Source organism: Necator americanus, chromosome III, assembly GCF_031761385.1.
Source record: "Necator americanus strain Aroian chromosome III, whole genome shotgun sequence".
Classification (NCBI taxonomy): domain Eukaryota; kingdom Metazoa; phylum Nematoda; class Chromadorea; order Rhabditida; family Ancylostomatidae; genus Necator; species Necator americanus.
The window spans coordinates 29573773-29590968 of record NC_087373.1 but is presented as its reverse complement, the minus strand read 5'-3'; the positions used below and the strand labels follow the sequence as shown (position 1 = coordinate 29590968).

At 38.7% G+C, this 17196-nt stretch overlaps 1 protein-coding gene across 1 annotated transcript; it reads right to left on the bottom strand.

Moving 5' to 3' along the window:
- Positions 1-447: 447 nt before the first annotated feature.
- RB195_011354 (uncharacterized protein) lies at positions 448-16787 on the bottom strand (the record flags this gene model as incomplete). Its single annotated transcript, XM_064192727.1, has 32 exons — positions 448-465; positions 524-643; positions 1209-1322; positions 1389-1491; positions 2462-2568; positions 2646-2784; positions 2840-3021; positions 3086-3211; positions 3619-3756; positions 3821-3964; positions 5033-5140; positions 5252-5342; positions 5420-5499; positions 7527-7592; positions 7655-7861; positions 7936-8074; positions 8457-8591; positions 10931-11055; positions 11135-11242; positions 11322-11393; positions 11594-11686; positions 11976-12122; positions 12298-12385; positions 14071-14263; positions 14320-14470; positions 14535-14627; positions 14845-14935; positions 15005-15156; positions 15255-15419; positions 15479-15607; positions 15698-15775; positions 16728-16787. The coding sequence occupies 32 exons, from the start codon at positions 16785-16787 to the stop codon at positions 448-450; spliced, it is 3762 nt and encodes a 1253-aa protein (XP_064050310.1).
- Between the last annotated feature and the right edge of the window lie 409 nt (positions 16788-17196).

Genomic DNA, 17196 nt, shown 5'->3' with positions numbered 1-17196 from the left:
AACGACTAGGCATTATGAATCTTTCAGATGGTACACTATATCATGTCACAATTACGATTTATAAACTCTTCACAATGTCAACAGATGAAAACGCAGGTTTACATACAATCAAAAATACAAGCACAATCTGATTAAGAGCAAATTTCGATAGCACCTGTACACTACAAATATGCATCCGCCAGCAAATTACAGCTGGACGAACAGGGCACAACATTCTCCGTATTACAGCGAGTTCAAAGCTTGATAAAGAATGCAAAAATAAATTACAAAGTGAACCTAGAAAGCGGAATTGCGCCTATAAGGCACGAACAACGCACTGTACAAGAGTAATTTAATAGAACAACTCTGAAGGAACGGAAAACCTTGTCGCGTGAGCAAACAAAAATTGTCGTTGATCAATATCTGAGAAAATGACTAGTTAACAAGCTGCGATCACTGGGATTCTTTTCAATCGCCAGCGGGTACCTGGAAACATCACGTAAGTGCATTACGTCAATACAGAACTTCGAAATCAGGTCCTTACCTTGTGCCGTCCCCAAGCATGGAAACATTTTTTGAATCGCCTTGATTCCTTCCCTTTAATCGCCAGTTTCAATGTTCGAGGCCTATCAGTTTGACGCATCCTCATATGAGCAACGTAAACCTTCAAAATAACGAGCAGAACTAGGAGGAAGGCATGTATCGTGGTGCACTTTGGACTCGGAAACGCAGATCCACAGAAATTCCATTTCAACTAAGCCCGTTAACTTTCTTTGTTCTAAATTTCACCAGTTTCATCCTAATTCTGTCATTCCCCGCAAACATCAGAAATAGTTTCTATCTACATAAATGAAAACGGAACAAGCCCATGCGACACAAAGTCTCTGTTTCTGTTTAGATAAAATAAACATGTCTGGTTCCTCGACTCCTATTCTAAAACATCGAAGATTTTTAGAATTTTACTACTAAGTGCACTACTAGTACTCTTGTAACCGCTAGTTCTTGAATACTTTCAAGAAATCAGTTGCTTAAAGCGATCCGGTACCGGTATAGAATTTCTCCCGGGAGTTATGAAATTTAGGAAAAAAAAAAGAAAATTTAGAATTTAGCCATGTTTGAGATCACTTTTCTTTGTATGCCATAAGAACAGCACAATCTAGCACGGGTGAATTGTACAATTTCTGAGTGATTTAATATAGCACATACTTAAAAAGTACTTCGTAACTCACCGTTGCAGCTTTATAAGCCAGCTTCACCTCTACTTCGCTAGCCCTTGTACCCAACCAAAGGAAAACTAGATCACCGTTATCAAGAATCATGATATCATCATCATCCAAATCATCCTAGAAAAAAGTGAAGAATAGTTAATGCAGCATAGGATTCAACGACAACTTCATTGCGTATCAAACCTGGCAAAAATCGACTGTCTTCTCGGAAACAGCAAAATATCCTTTCTCATTAGTACATCGGAACAAGCGGGTATATCGGAAGAAGGACGAGTCTGTTTCATATCTAAAAAGAGAAAATATACCCATAGACTGCGAATTCTAGTCACTTCACTTCTGATAAGTTTCGCAGAAGTTTGAGTCCGTTAAAAATGCATCTCAGCACGCGAATCAGACGTTCCCGCGCGAAAAACATTGGAAGCGTTTTATATCACGGCCAAAAGTCCAATCATGAATCGTGAAGAAGAATGCATCGCTGTGACCAACGAGCTGACGCATAACAAGACCTTTGCGACTTTTGACCTACGGGGTCAGAGGCGGGGGCATCGTTACTAGCTATTACCAACGGCGCAACTCTAACAACTGGTGGTCCGCTAATATCACGATTTTGTGGCTATCAAGGTGAGCGCTATGATGGTCTGCTTTCCTGACGTTGCATTCGAATAATCTGTTTGCTAAGTCATATCTCGTGGGACGAGGCGTTTGAGAGAGTAGATTACACGTGTCTTTGATTTTTCCAGGCTCTGAAGAAGGCGACGACGCCGAAACGTTAGCCAGAATAAAGATCAATAACAATCTTGGTTCTGTTCAAGAAAGTAGTACACAAGCAAAACATTCTGTTTTTCGGGTTGTTTGTCCGTTTGAATTTTGTTGGAATCTGTGCAACATATTCTCTACATTATATTCATATTTTTAATTTTTTCAACCTCTCTTCAAGAAAACGGCGATGATACGATAGATAAAGTTACTAGCCTTGAGAGGAAAGAAAATGCGCCAGATTTAATAAAGAATATTGTTACAGAAACAAAAGTGCAAAAATTCACATACTTAGAATAGATTGAAACCGAAAATAATAGTATGAAGAACGAAAGAGAAAAGTTAAATATTGGAAAAGTAGATTAAAAAAACAACGAATCTGAAAAAGCTCATCTTTAAATTAACAGATACAGCAAAAATAATGGAAAAAAAGCCTTGTGGACCTTGGATTACAGTATCGCTTGAATTTCTATTACTTAAGTAGATAATATGCAACTCACTTCTTCTTGCCTCCAATGTATTCCCAAAATTCGTCGGGCTCTTCACCTTCCTTAATCACTTCAACAGGGAAACATTCGTCATGTCGATTAATCATCTCATTAGCGACCTGCAATAATAAATCGACACCAATCGAATGTCACTACGCAATCACTAACCCAGATTAGATTCGAAAATCCAACGTACTCTTCGGGCATATTCATGTTCATGAGGGTCGCTCTGTTCCCCAATCCACACGTACACAATTCCCTTCTGGCCATCTTCTCGTAAAACGTTGAAAGGCGCTCGCAAAATATGACAGAAACCGGAGCATAATTCACTTGCACTGCAATATGAAACTTCCGAAGCATTTGAATGCTACTTGTATCCAGTGAGCTCACCGGCAATCAATTTGTATCGTCCTAGTACACACGCTCGAGCCGTTTGCTCTCATCTGGAAGAGCTCTGGCCACTTACCACCGAGGTTTCGTGTCAACCCGCGCCGACCTCGACGGATTACGAATTTCCGGTGGAAATGGGAAAGAAATTTGTGATTCTCCTGCTGTTGGTGCATGCGAACCACCTGGCGTAAGTTTGTTTAAAAATGTTATAAATTTTATCAGCATCCAGTGCAGCAAACTTCCTACCTCTAGCTTATCTTTGAAGATTTTTTCGAAAGTGGGCTGCAATTGAAAGGTAAAGTGAAGCCAACCCATGTTCGAGGCATCACGTCCTTGCCAGAAGTAAAGTACGCATTTGAAATCTTGTTGGCTCTGAAAATAGTAAGCATGCCACAGAAATATTTAAAATATGAATATGAGTGCAAATAATTGTGGCTCGAAAAAAAGTTGCAATACAACGAAGAAGAATAATAGTCAAATTCGATGTAAGCGAAATTAGGGAACAACATTCCACGGGAACTTCTAACCTCGATTTAAACTTTCCTACAATCTACAGCGACCGCACGTTATGATCTGGAGAGAAAAATTCAATTTACGTTAATTTATGTATTAATAGTAATTTAATGTATGAATAGTGATGCAGCAACAAAATGACATGTCCTCGGATTCGGCAGCATCTACTTGGCAAAATGTCAGTCTCAGTCTTAAGCAGAAAAAGAAAAATCCAAGTGAACTCAGAGCAGCTTCTCAAAACAGCCACGAGTGGAGTGAAAAAATACCTCTTGGTCCCCATCTTCCTCTTCCTCATCTTCCGATTCCTCAGGAATTACAGCATAGCGACAAAGGAATACGTAACAATCCATAGTGTAGAACGTACCGAACTCGCCATCAGGCAAGCGTACAAACTTCTTTCCTTCCTGAAAAAAAAAGTTCTCAAAGAAAGTAACAATATCGTCAACTAATCGAGAAACAGAATATTACCAAAACGAAGGATTCTATAAATTCTAAATCCTCGTTGCAGTCGTTAAGGAGCTCTTCACTTTCTTCCGGTGACATTGCTGGTTGTCTATCAAGGAACAATGCTGTGAGGTCTGTCTTCATCATATTATCACGTTTAACTAGCACCTAAAAGGACTAGACATTTGCACGCAAGACATTACTATACATATTTAGGTATTTTTAGATCACGTAGTAATATGCATGGGTGACACACTCTAAGCAGGAAACCTAACAAACGTTCATTTTTGGTCAACACTTCTTGAGAGGCGAACTAAAATTTTGAAAATCGACATACATGTAAGCATAGATAGGATGGGAGTGAACTTCACTCCCATCCTATCTATGCTTGCATGTATACACCACCAGAAACGAGACGCACTATCATCTGTTCAAACGCATATCACAAAATCAGCAATACTGAGATAAATAAAATGCGGTATTCAAGGCATCGTATCAGGAAATTGACGATATTGTGGTCTTTCCATAAATAGATAGAGGTAAGGGAACAGTTCAAAACCATGAGCATCATCACACTCAATTCCGCCTAATAATCCAGAAGTAGACGTGAGAAAGAGAAATAGTTGCAAATTATTAACGCGACGCAATTCTCTCGTACATGATCTAACTAATGTACAATACTTCAAATAAACAGCAGGATGTTCCCAACCAGCACAATCGCAGATACTTTATTCTATATTATTATTATTATTACATTGTTTTATTATTACATTATTTTATTACATTATTCTAATACCAGTAAAAAGTAGCATTGTGGAGGTAGGGAGTGGAACTGATGTAACCCAGACTTTTTTTAATGCCTTTCTCAAGATTACTAAGCGAAATTGAGCGTGATCAAGCGCATATTTGTAAACTACACCACTACGTCCTGTTTATTCTTGGCGAGATTCCACCACCGTCAAATCCGCTTTATGGTGGCTTTAAAGCGCAGGGCTTGTCACAGCAGAAGGAACGTTTTGAGGGATAAAAAAATGTCGCAGCACAAAGCATAAGTTTTTCCATGGATTTGAAAAAAAAATCATATGGAAAAAAAAACTAGTGGAGATTTTTGAAATATGAAAAAACGAAAAATATGTTTTTTTCTGTGGAAATCAAGACCCAATAAAAAATAAGAACCTTCCTCATTAACAACCTGAAACTTGTGTGATAATCTCTTGCAATGAGGCACAAACATACCTTGAGATCAGGAACGCGACTGACTGATTCGGAAGTACGTGTGAAGTCCACAGGTACAATGTCATCCCAACCAGCAAACTTCGAACGGAACATCATCGACTCCTCATTCTTAACAAGAGACCGGGAATAGAATACGCCATTAATGATTAAACATCATTGCTCTTCAATTGTAAGAAGCGAAATCGCAAAATGCTATACTAAGGAAATTTTGAAATTAACCTCCGTTTCTCTGGACACTTGCGTGTAGTCGGGTCGTTCAATCATTTGATGCAACTCGGTCACCATCTTCTGACCAGCCATTTTCAACAGTCTGAACTTGGGAACGAATGAAACTGGATAGAAAAGTGGGCATACAAACAAAATATGTCTGTTGTCAAAGAAAACCACCTATTGGCTTTTTTGCCCATCCAGAGAAATATGTCTGACGTGCAGTCGAGGATATATACACATTTTGTATCAAGGAGTTCCTAGAAAAAAAAACTGCATCAAGAAGTGAAAATGAGGTGAAAAGAAAAGATCGATCTTCGCATCAAATAAATGTGATAAGTGATTCGATTATGCCAAATAAAAACCGCTTTCGTTAGGACATCAATTTGAAGGCAGCATAACACGTGATTGACGATCTTGGAGTCTCTTTAGGATAAGATAGTGGTGTCGATTACAAGCATGAACATTAGCCCGCTCAATACCGCCTAGTGGTATTGAGCGATTATGTCAAATATGTATAGTGGGCCTGAAGAAAGACAACAGAAGCGATTTTTCCACAGGAGGGACATTAGGGCGCACCACACTGGTACGCGCGCCGCGTCCGCGAGCATGTGGGCAATAATCAGTGAGGTTTCTCCAGCAACCTATTGAAGTATAATCAGTGGACAGCCAGATAAGGAAACGGAACTGTATACAAGAGTAGCATTAAGACTTCCTCGAGTTCCTCGTAAAAAAAGACAAAAAAAAGCGGTTTATCACGCTCATTTCTTTAAAGGCATCACCCCACGAATACGAGGTAGTGCAGATTTCAGGTGGAGAATTCGTATAGGGGATAGTAGATTACGGAGAGGGGTTTGCGGTTCCGTCCATTTCTTCCTAATTGCCGTAAAAAACGGCCCGAAAGATGCGGCGCCGCACAAGGCTGGCGCGCTCCAGGCGAACTCCTTGTAGAAAATAGTGCGCCAGAACGCCCAAAGCCGTATCTTCCGGGCCGTTTTTTACGGGAATCAGGAAGAGATGGACGGAATCACCCCCGTTTCCATGGTCTCCCATCCAGTATACGAATACTCCACCTGAAATCCGTACCACCTCAAATTCGTGGAGTGATGCCTTTAAACGAAGGAGGAATTTTCTGTGGTCACCCTCACACTCGTAATCTACAATCCTGACCATATCTTTCGACTGACTGATTTGCTTGAGCTGTAGCCAAGATTGGTATTGATCTTCCTTTATTAACTAACAGCTAACGTTTCGGCATTACTGCCTTCGTCAGAGCCTGGAAAATCAAAGCCATCAGTTATTTATCTTCCCATCATCCTACGGAAAGAATTCAAACGATCATGACCATATCTTTTTCTGGAGAGATTCCAACACCTTCGATTTCCAGGTGTGCTGCCCTTGACAAATCCAGTGAAATACATTTGGTCCAGGAAAAACATTTGAAAAAATCATCTCCTCTAAATAAAGCTGCTCGAAATGTTCTGTTTCATTCCTGAGCAATCATTAACGTTGAGACCTATGAGTGTATTACTTTTCTTTGGAGTCTGAGTCTGGGAGATTTAAGACAAAGTTTTCCTTCGAGAAATGCCAATACAACTGAGTGATGGAACTATTAAAAGTATGCTGGATAACGATCGTGCGTCATCCATTTTTCCGTGATATCACTAGTAAATGTGTAATTACCAGTTTTCGTTTAAAAAAAAACGCTTCTCTCCATTAAGACGCCGCGATAATGTTAGTAATGATGCCCCGTTATATGCCATTCAAATCTTCCCCCACTAATTATTTTGAAAAAAAAAACCTAATATTTCGGTCAGTCAGTCAAACAGTCTCTATACCTAAAAGATTCGCTCACGATCTGTTCTCATTTTTTTGCAGAAAAGTAAAGTACAGCAAGAATCCAGTCTGCAAGTTTTCCTAATTGCATTCTTGTTGTGCTTATTTTAGAATTCAAAAAAAGAAAAGCAAAAAAAAATGGGAAAATGAGTTCCTCGTACTGAGATAAGGAAGCGTTCGACCGGATTCCTCGCTTCCCATGCTGATAACACTACTTAAGTAAGCACAGACACTAATGTCATTATTTTCTTTACTGCAACAATTTGAACAGAGAATTGCTATTAATTTCAAAGCAAAAAGTGGTCATAGTAAGTCAAAACTCCAAATGCAAATAAACAAATAAATAAATAAATAAATAGCTGTTCAGCTGTTTTCTTGAACATATCCGAACAAATAAGCAGCCAATAGAAATTAATAACAGAAAAAAAAACAAACTGAAACGGTACCCAACCTGTCTCGCCACACCTTTAGGAAGATCAACTTGAGGGAGTTCTAAGAAACCCATGCCAATATTGACCTGCAATAAGGAAGAAAAATTAGTATCACCTACAACATATTACAATAAAGCCAAATTATCACCTGGTACAATCTTTTTCTCTCTGGGACAAAGTTCTCCGGAACATGTTCAACTATGGGTTCATCAGGTCGTTCCGGTGAACCCCAGAACGCCTTCCAGAACTCTTCGGGGATCTTCGGCTCCCGGCAGGTTTCGATTGCCGCTGCACCTTTCCTATCTCTTTTATTCAACCGTTCAGCAAACAATCGTGCTTTATTGGCCACAGTGATCTAAAAGCAGGTAGAAACTTAAGGAATAAAAGACACAAAAATTGCAAAGATAACATATCCAGCAAAAAAATTACCCTTGCTTTCCATCCACTCCATATCCAAATGGTATCACCAGCGTCAAGAAGAAAACAGAAGCGAGGATCAAGTGATTCTACAGCTACTGGAACTGGTTCCATTTCGACTGCAGTGCCATTGACAGAGGCTCGATATAGCCTGTAAAGTGCATTTTAAGAAGGAAGAAAACATAGGCAATAAGCTATGCAAAACGCTTCACAAACCCGCAGAAAAAATAAATGAAAAGTTTTCGTAAAGAACACTCAGAACTTATTAGTAGCCAGAAATCAAGCTGATTCTGAGTAGAAGAGGATTTCAACATTTCTTCGCCTTATTTAAAGTCTATTTAAAGTACAGATACATACATGGTACGAAAACGGTAGACTTTCAAAGAACGAAATTTCCAGCAAGCACTAACTATCAGCGAAGAATACGAATTAAGTTTGAACAACGAAAAATATAGAGCTGTATTAAAAATATCCACAACAACTCTAATTAGAAATGACGAATTATAATGAAAAAATAAATTTATAGAGCAAACCTGGTAATGTGAGCTGGTTTTTCAACAGTGAAGAAGCCAGTGCTCGTACGTGCACCTTCGATATAAACTATTTCTTCACCTCCGAATAAATCGAGAAACTCTTCAGATTCGTCGTTCATTTCCTCCCGTATCGTACTGCAACAAAAATCATTGACCAACTCGTTATTACAGAAAAAAAGAAAGAACTAACGAACAACGTTAGAAGAACAAACAAAGAACTGGTTGCAAAATGTACAACAAAGTTAGAAAAATATCGTCAAACTTCTTACAGCAAATGAACCATGAAAGAGTTTTTTTTTAAAGCAAATATAAAAACACTGCTGAGCTTCATTCCTCAACTCATCTACGGAAAAACAAACCACGTGAATCTCCAAGTCCTCTCTTCTTGAAACCTCGGTATTTGATAGTGTATTTATGTTTTCTTGTTATGCCAACGAGGTTTAGGTGAAACTTTTTTATTGGCCTGACGTTTCGACAAACTCGTCTTTTTCAAAGACCTAAAAATGGTTCGAGGTCTTTGATACCATGCATATCCCATCAAACTCCTCTCTCCTCGCCAACCTCCGATATTGTTCCAAGTACACCACGCAAGACCTTAGAAGGAAAACAACTGACCAGTTGCACCGACTAGCGAGGTTGGTAAACCGCCGCGTTCTTAAAGACTGTCACCAAGGCGAATGAGATCTACGCGCTATGCAGTATCCTTAAGTACTGGTGTGTGGATAACGTTAAGGAACTGCATGTGGGACAATCTTATAGCTCACAGAGTGTTACGAAGAAGTCATTGGTAATTGATAAGCACTCATTTTTGTTATTCATGGACGGATTCGTGACGGAGATCCAGAATGCTTCCAATGCCTTCCTAGCAGATATTTCTTTCTCGTGCGCTAATATTGTACATTTTATTTCAAACTCATTTCCATCATGCTTATCATTTTTGTGGCGCCCTAACGGTGTCACCGAACTCCCTCGCCTTTTACCAGCCAAATGTTCCTTGATACGCACGTTCAGCATCCTTCCAGTTTCTCCAATATAAATGGCGTTGCACGTTAGGCATTCTATTTGGTAAATAACTCCGATGTTCGCGCAATCACCGGCCTTACCGAATGGACAAACCACGCAGCACTCTGACACGCATTGCCTATCGTAGAATCTATTGCGAACTAACTGTCGCTTGATGTTGTTGTTTGGGATGTTCACCAACACGACATCATCTTGCAGCTGTGCCCGCAAAAGAGTCCGGTGTATAGCAGCAGTTAAGGAGTCAGAGACGAAGGGGATGCACAAAGGAATTCTACCTTCACGTGGGATCCTCACTGTGTTGTTCGTAGTTCGAGATTGGGTGTTAGATTTCAATCTCGAGTAACCGTTTGAACTAGCTATGCTTGTGGCTAGTTTTAGTGATTCCTCCCGTTCTCTATCTCCTGTGCACATTGCTGTTTTGACCAAATTTCGGATAATTGCCTTTTTCATGCCATTAGGATGGGCTGACTTTGCGTTTATCAGTATGTTTTTCGAGCTTTCCTTGCGATACCATTTCACACTTGCAATGCCATTGTGTAATTTTGTTTGAGCATTCAAATAAGGCAGCCAACCATCTTTTGGTTGTTCTCGAGTGAGTTTTATGCACTGTACGTTCATTCAGAATTCTAAAGCATTCGTCCATTTCGGATTGCGTTGATGTTATAATGAAGCAATCATCGATATAACGGCAGTACATCTGTGGAAGACGTTCTATCACTGGTTGTTCTATTCTGCTCATAAAGCAAACGGCAAGAACTGGAGCAAGCCTTTGGCCCATAGCAAGTCCTTTTATTTGAGAGAAATATTTTCCTGACCATTTAAAAATATTGCACTGGAGGCATTCGTTGATCAGGATCATTATGCGTTGCTTGCTTAGACCAAAGGTTTCTATACTACGGCCGTGTCTATCTAGCATTTCAGAAAACGCTTGTAACGCCTGTTTGTTTTGAACGTTTGTGTACAAAGAGGTCACGTGAAATGACTCCATGACACAATTTTGTTCGAATCTGGCATTTTTAAGACGTTCAAGGAATTGTGAACTGCTCAGTAGATGAGAAGACACTTTTGGTAGTAGTTGACTCACAATTCTATTTAGAAACCAAGAGATACGGTCTGTTGGTCCTCCTACACAACTTATTATTGGCCTTATTTTATACGTCTCCGCTGACATTGAGCGTAGGTCGTTACTTGAAAGCTTATGCGTTTTGATCAGGCTGTAAAAAACGGGACAGTTCGGTGTTTGCACTTTTAACCTGCTCAGGAATCTTTTTCAAAGACCTCGAACCATTTTCAGGCCTTTGAAAAAGACGAGTTTGTCGAAACGTCAGGCCAATAAAAAAATTTCACCTAAACCTCGTTGGCATAACAAGAAAACATAAATACAAATCACGTGAATCCAAAATCGGAAAAAAGTACATAATAGGAAAGAGATATGTTTTAACATAACCTACCGACAAGTGGCACTGAGATGATTGCGTAAGCCAACTGCATGCACGGCAGCACACATCCCCTTATCGAGCGTTGCTCTTTCCCCTAACCAGTAGTAAATTTCGTGCTTCAAACTACCCGAAGACTCCTGAAAAATAGGTTTTAAACACTTTTAAAAGCATAGCTTCTGCAACTTATTTGTTATTTCAACCATTAAATGTACACACCTTCGTGGTTTTCAGGACCAGGTAAGCATCGGCATCATAGAATTGACCGTGGAATGCCTCATCAACGAGTGATGGATAGAAATTCTCGATTTCCCACACCCAAAGCCCCTGCAAAACAAGACTGATGCATGAAATATTCTATGAATAAAGAAGTCGTAGAAAAACAGTTTTGTAACGACGCACAAACCTCATCATGACCAACATCTTCGTCAAATATATCGCTGTAGTCAAGTTGTTTCCGTTGTTTATCTAGATTAGCCTGAAAACAAATTTAGGTGCAAATTTGTGGTTATAATTCCTGTAATGTGCGGTTACTGAACAATTAATGCGAAGAAAGTCTGCTTCTAACACGGGGGTTTCAGCAGCGATTTGTGGTTTTAGCTATGTGGTCGCCAGCTAAGTTGAAAAAGAAAAAAAAAAATTGAAAACGACGCTTGAATGAGAAAAAAAACCACTTGCCTTCCAATTGACAGCGGATCGAGCAGCCAGCTTCTGTTCTTCTTCCTCTCGTTCCTTCAGCGCTGCACTGGCACCAGCAATTTTCGACATACCCTGAAATTATAAGTCTCAACGAGTTCTAGGATGTCTTTTTATGATAGTAAAAGTACCCAAAGTCTCAATTAGGACCTATTCTATCCTTACGGAGGCAGTAAATGTAAGAATACTAGAGGTGAGTGCGGGGTCAGTGATGAATCTTACTTAATCGCTCAACGTCAGAGAAATAAAACAAGTCAAGGCATCAAAGAAAACATGCGAAAGCATACGATAAAAGAAATAAACAAAATACTGATGATATAGATCGGAAGAGAACAAAAAGAAAGAAAATCCCCCGAAAAGACACCTGGATAACTTTGCTGGCGTCTTCTTGATCTGTTTGTTGCTTTCTTCGTCTTATGAAGTCCTTTCGGCGAGCCACTGGATCTTTTTCCTTGGTCGTGCTTTGTAGGGAAGAAATAGACGAGCAAGGGCTCTGTCCAGCCAAACGTCGCTATAAAAAAGTCATCAAATATCAGACTAATACTGCGTTTAGTAGTTATTCTAATATAAATGACAGCTACCTAATGCGTGAGCGCTCTAAAAATGAATAGCTACAAAACCTGTTTCTAAGAAAAAGGACGACACCATTGAAACAATGTTACAACGCACAAAAATGCGGAACCGACCTGGTGTTCGAGAGAAAAGTCTATGTTGTAGAACGCTAGTTTTTTCCGTGCTTCGTTTGGTTTAGGTGGCATAACAAGATCGTCGTTGCTGCAATCTCAACTTAAGAAGTGAAAGAAGAACGTATTAAATAATCAAAGGTACTTATTCTAACGCAATAAAAAGTAAGGAAATAAAATAAAAAGCTGCAAGCTGAAAATCATTTTTTCCTGTATTAAAGTTCGAGCTATCGTAACACTTGATACACCTACTTGTTCAGTCACAGTTCCAATAAATTCAACTGCCATCAGAAAATTACGATTACTATGTTTGCAAAGTCAGAATAAATGATTTTCTAGTTTTCTTAAAGGGTCATTCCACACCAGCCTATTCCAAAAAAAAAGCCGAATATTATTGTTCCTGTTCTGATGAAAATCGTCAGCATTCCACTCCGAAATTTACAAGGTATGCAGCATGAGCACCGAATTGACACAAAATATAAGAGTCACAAAGCGAAAAAAAATCGTTGTTCCGACTTTAGTGAGATTTCACGGGACATTTACATTGGGTTTGCGCAACAACAGCAATTCGCTATCTTCATGCGCCGAAAATATTACTCCAAAAAAAATTGGCAAATCTTGTAAAAAGGATCTGAAAATCCCTACAAAGAAACATCAAAATTATTCTATGGAAAAACAGAGAAAAAGGATTCAGGTTATTCAAAAGTACAGGAAATCCAAAAGGACCAAGACATGAAAGAAGTCCGGATAACAAAAAACGATTTTAAAGAGAAATTATTGGATAATTAGACTATCTGCAATGGGAGAAATTAGAAATCTCCAAGATGAACGTAAACATCAAAGTCAGCCCAAACGTAGTATGCCTTACAATACATTTTATATGAGGAAATAAATTCACGAACACATCATGATGATGTCACATGAATTCGATCCTCTCTAGAGAAATAAGAAAATGTTAGTCTTTTTGTGATGAAGCGAACGCTGAATTGAAACAAACAAATCAACTAGCTCCGCACATGGAAATAAATCAAAGTCAGGAAGTCAAAAAAGGGGAAAAAAAAACAAGAAAAAGACGCAGGGAAGGGAAGAAAAGATCAAGAAGAGATTGTGTCGATACTATGATACTGGTGAGTACAAATATGGCCAAGGACACTACGGACAGTGATTACGCATGATGTCTCTATCTCTCCCCATTTCTTTCGGCACTTTTTGTGGGCTCGTCAATTGAATTTGGTTAAGAAGGATACTCTAAAAACTGAAAATTCCGACGAGTGGTTATGCACAGAAACATGTAGGAAAATCAAAAGCTCTCGAGGACTTATTTCGTCGGGAGAAAAGTGGGTTGAAAATGCATAATTGCGTTCCGGAGTTTTGGTAATCTTGCAAACAGCTCAAAAGAAGAATAATAAATCATGGAAAGGTACGTTTTAAAGGTTAACCAAAGGCAATACGAGAAAATCTTGAACTAATAATGCTAAACTGCCAAATTGTCCATAACGTTCATGAAGCAAAGATGAAAACTTAAAAAAAGCATACAAAATGTTAGGCACGAATTTAAAGATACAGACAGTCAGGATTACGGTCAAGGTGGTAAAAAACAAGTTGAGGATCTTACTGCTCATCAATCAAGCGCTTGTTCTATAGAATGCTTGTTGAAGAATAGCGGAGATGGAAGCTCGTTTTATGAAGTACGAAGAATTTCAACACGAAAAAACGCAGAAGCAATCATGAAACAATGAAACAAACAGTACTCGTGCAAGTAATCTCTAAACTCACTCTGTGAGATCAAGCTCCTTGAGATCAGGTAGAAGATGAATTCCATCTGGTAATGTGATGAGCCGATTGTGATTAAGTCGAAGTTTTTGAAGACGGACACAGCGAGTAATTCCCTCCGGCACCAACTCCAGATTATTTCTTGTTAGATGAAGAACTAATAATTGCACTAGCTTTCCAATACCACTTGGTATACCTAACAACGTATAAAAGCAGGATTTGTATCAGAGGTTGGTATAAGGCATTGCAAACCTTCAAATGTCAAATGATTGTCACTAGCGTAAAGTCTTTGTAGCTTGGTTAAGCGGACAAGACCATCCGGAAGAACAGCCATTCCATTACCGCTGAGATTCAATGTCTCCAGCGTTTCCCAGCTACCCTCCGGAATAGAGAACTTGGTGATCTATAGAAGGAAATAAATTATATGGGAGGCAACAAACTGTAAAGACCCAGTAAAAAGAATGTACCTTATTTCCGCTAATATCAAGCTTTCGCAGATTTTTCAATTTAAATAATGCTTCAGGAACAGCGGGCAGATTGTTTTCAGCAAAATCCACATCCTAAATATTACAAAATTAATCACTCAGTAAATTACGGCGATTTATGAGGATAAAAAAGAAACTGCTATATTCACTAGAATTCGTTGTGGTGTCAAAACTCTACTTCAGTATGGAATTTTAAATCATATTTCATCTAATCCTGCAAGAAAAAAGGTGTAAGAAAGCAAAAAAAAAAGAAGGAAAAGCGGAATACGGATTGGAGTAAAAAAATACCGACCCTTAGATTTTCCAGGTCGTCCAGGGAAGGAGGAATATTATCGAGAGTTCTATTAGTGTTGCGCATGTGCAACACTCGAAGTGCAGTCATGCTGAAATGCATAAGTCATGAAGATGCATCATTATAACATCGCACACGACTACAGCAATAAATGTATTACCTTGGAAGTTGCTTCAACTGAAAGTGATGAAGTGGATTGTTTGAAAGCTTTAGGTCTTGAACCATGGTCAGCCGTCGAATTTGTGGTGGTAGCATATCCAATTTGTTATTTGATAGGTCCAAAAACAGAAGATCTATCAAATTCGAAAACACCTAGAATCGAAACAATCAATCCTCTCAATCCACAACAAACAAAAAGCAGTAAGCCTTCTACACTGCAAATTGAATAGCAGAGATCCGAGAAAACTGGCCTGATTCGGTATGCTCTCAATATTGTTATAACTCAAATTGAGAACAATGGCTCCTTTAGCGTACTCCAGATTTGGTGGGACCTCTCGAAGTTGGTTATGAGAGAAATCAATAATAGTCAGATCTTTCATGCGAAAAATGTCAGTAGGAATGCCTGCTGTTTTCACCTAAAAACAACCGTAAAAAAACAAATCCTTGATTTCATAAGTAAGGAAAAGCAAATTGCCTGATTGTGTCTAACAATGACTGATCGTAACCGAGGAAGGTCAGAAAGTTCACCATGGACACTTGACAACGAATTTCTCGACATCTGCAGGTGCTCAAGATTCGTGCACCGCGACAGCTCATCCGGAACCTGACCTTAGTTTTTTTTCCTTGATAGAGAGAAACTGTTAAAATGAAACGCACGATAAATTGAATTCGCCACATTAAAACTACCACATACCCTCTCCAATTTCGCTCTGTTCAACTTCAACCATGTCATTTGTGTCATCTGTTCCACCGCATGTGGGAAGCGATCACCCTAAATGTGTCGCAAATAAAGCATAAGTACGAAGTTTACGCTCCCTCATAACTATTTTCCAATCTTATTCATCAATATGAAATATGATAACAGAATGCACTGAAAACTTCATCAGTGACCCATATCCTCAGAAAGCCAGCTTAAAGAACAACAAACGAATCGGTATCCCGACCAAATGTGGTACATGCGGATTTTTTTGAGGAAAGATGAAATCATCCTGCCACATTTTCTATAGCTTCGCTGATGGATATCGGCAAATTGTCTTCAAGTACTTCAGAACTTCAGTTTGTGGGAAAAATATGAAAGATAAAAAGAAATTAAGAAATATTTTTTCCTAGCAAAGTGCTTTCACTAACACTGTCGATTTGTAATTTCTTCTTCCTTCAAAAGGACATGTAATGAAAAACGTCTTCAAATCCTGTATCAGCACTAATTCACAAGTAAACTAATAGAAAATAAAATGCAAGAACGAATCAAATCTATAATGTGTAAACTTTAAAAAAAAAAACTTGGAGTTATTACTTTGTCGTTCACAGTGGTTTTTTTTTTTTGCAGTTATTTCCTTGTTCTTGCCTTCAAACAGACAAAAATATACAGCAAAAGTTCTAGGGAAGATCAGACTCAAACCGGCGTATTGCTCAGTCATAAAAGATTATGCTTTTTAAAAGCGGAAGCAGATAATTTTCAGTATTATACCAGTAAGAACAACAGTCGTCTAATTTCAGCGACAGTGGAACACAGTGAACAAGGATTTCTGGGTGTGATGTTTGAAAGGAAGATTTGGAACTAGCAACAAAGAGTAAAGTAATTAACAATGTTGTTCAATTGCTGATAAGAGAAACTATGGGTATTCAACCATGAGTAGACATAAGCGAGTGAACTACACACTGAGAGTTACACTAAAAACATGGGCGAAACCAATACATTAGAAAAATTAGAAAAAAGAACTCACGGAGAAATCATTCCGGGAAAAGTCAATTCCCCGAACAAAGGAAAGCACAGCGGTTGACATTTCGTGTAAAGTGTTTAAGTCTACTTACAGGTCATATCTAAAAAATAGAAACAAAACGGTAAACATGTACTAAACAAATGTTAGTGAGCAATACGAAAGAATGATGATACATCCTCTACGGGATGAATAACGCCAAACATTGATTTAACAGTTAAGAGGAAGAACATGAACTCACATAGAAACAAACAGAACAAAGATTATGTCGAGATCGAAAATGGAAGTTGAATATGAACAGAAATAGTGGGATTCCTTATGAGGTTTACGTCTAAAGAATTGTTAACAGCGAAAACTGTTGATAGGATTGAAACTGTTAAAGCGTACAAAAGACTCCCTCATGGTTAAATAAAACATGGACGATCAATTCATCATGTAACAGTAATAAAATGATATAGAAAAGATCACGAATGTT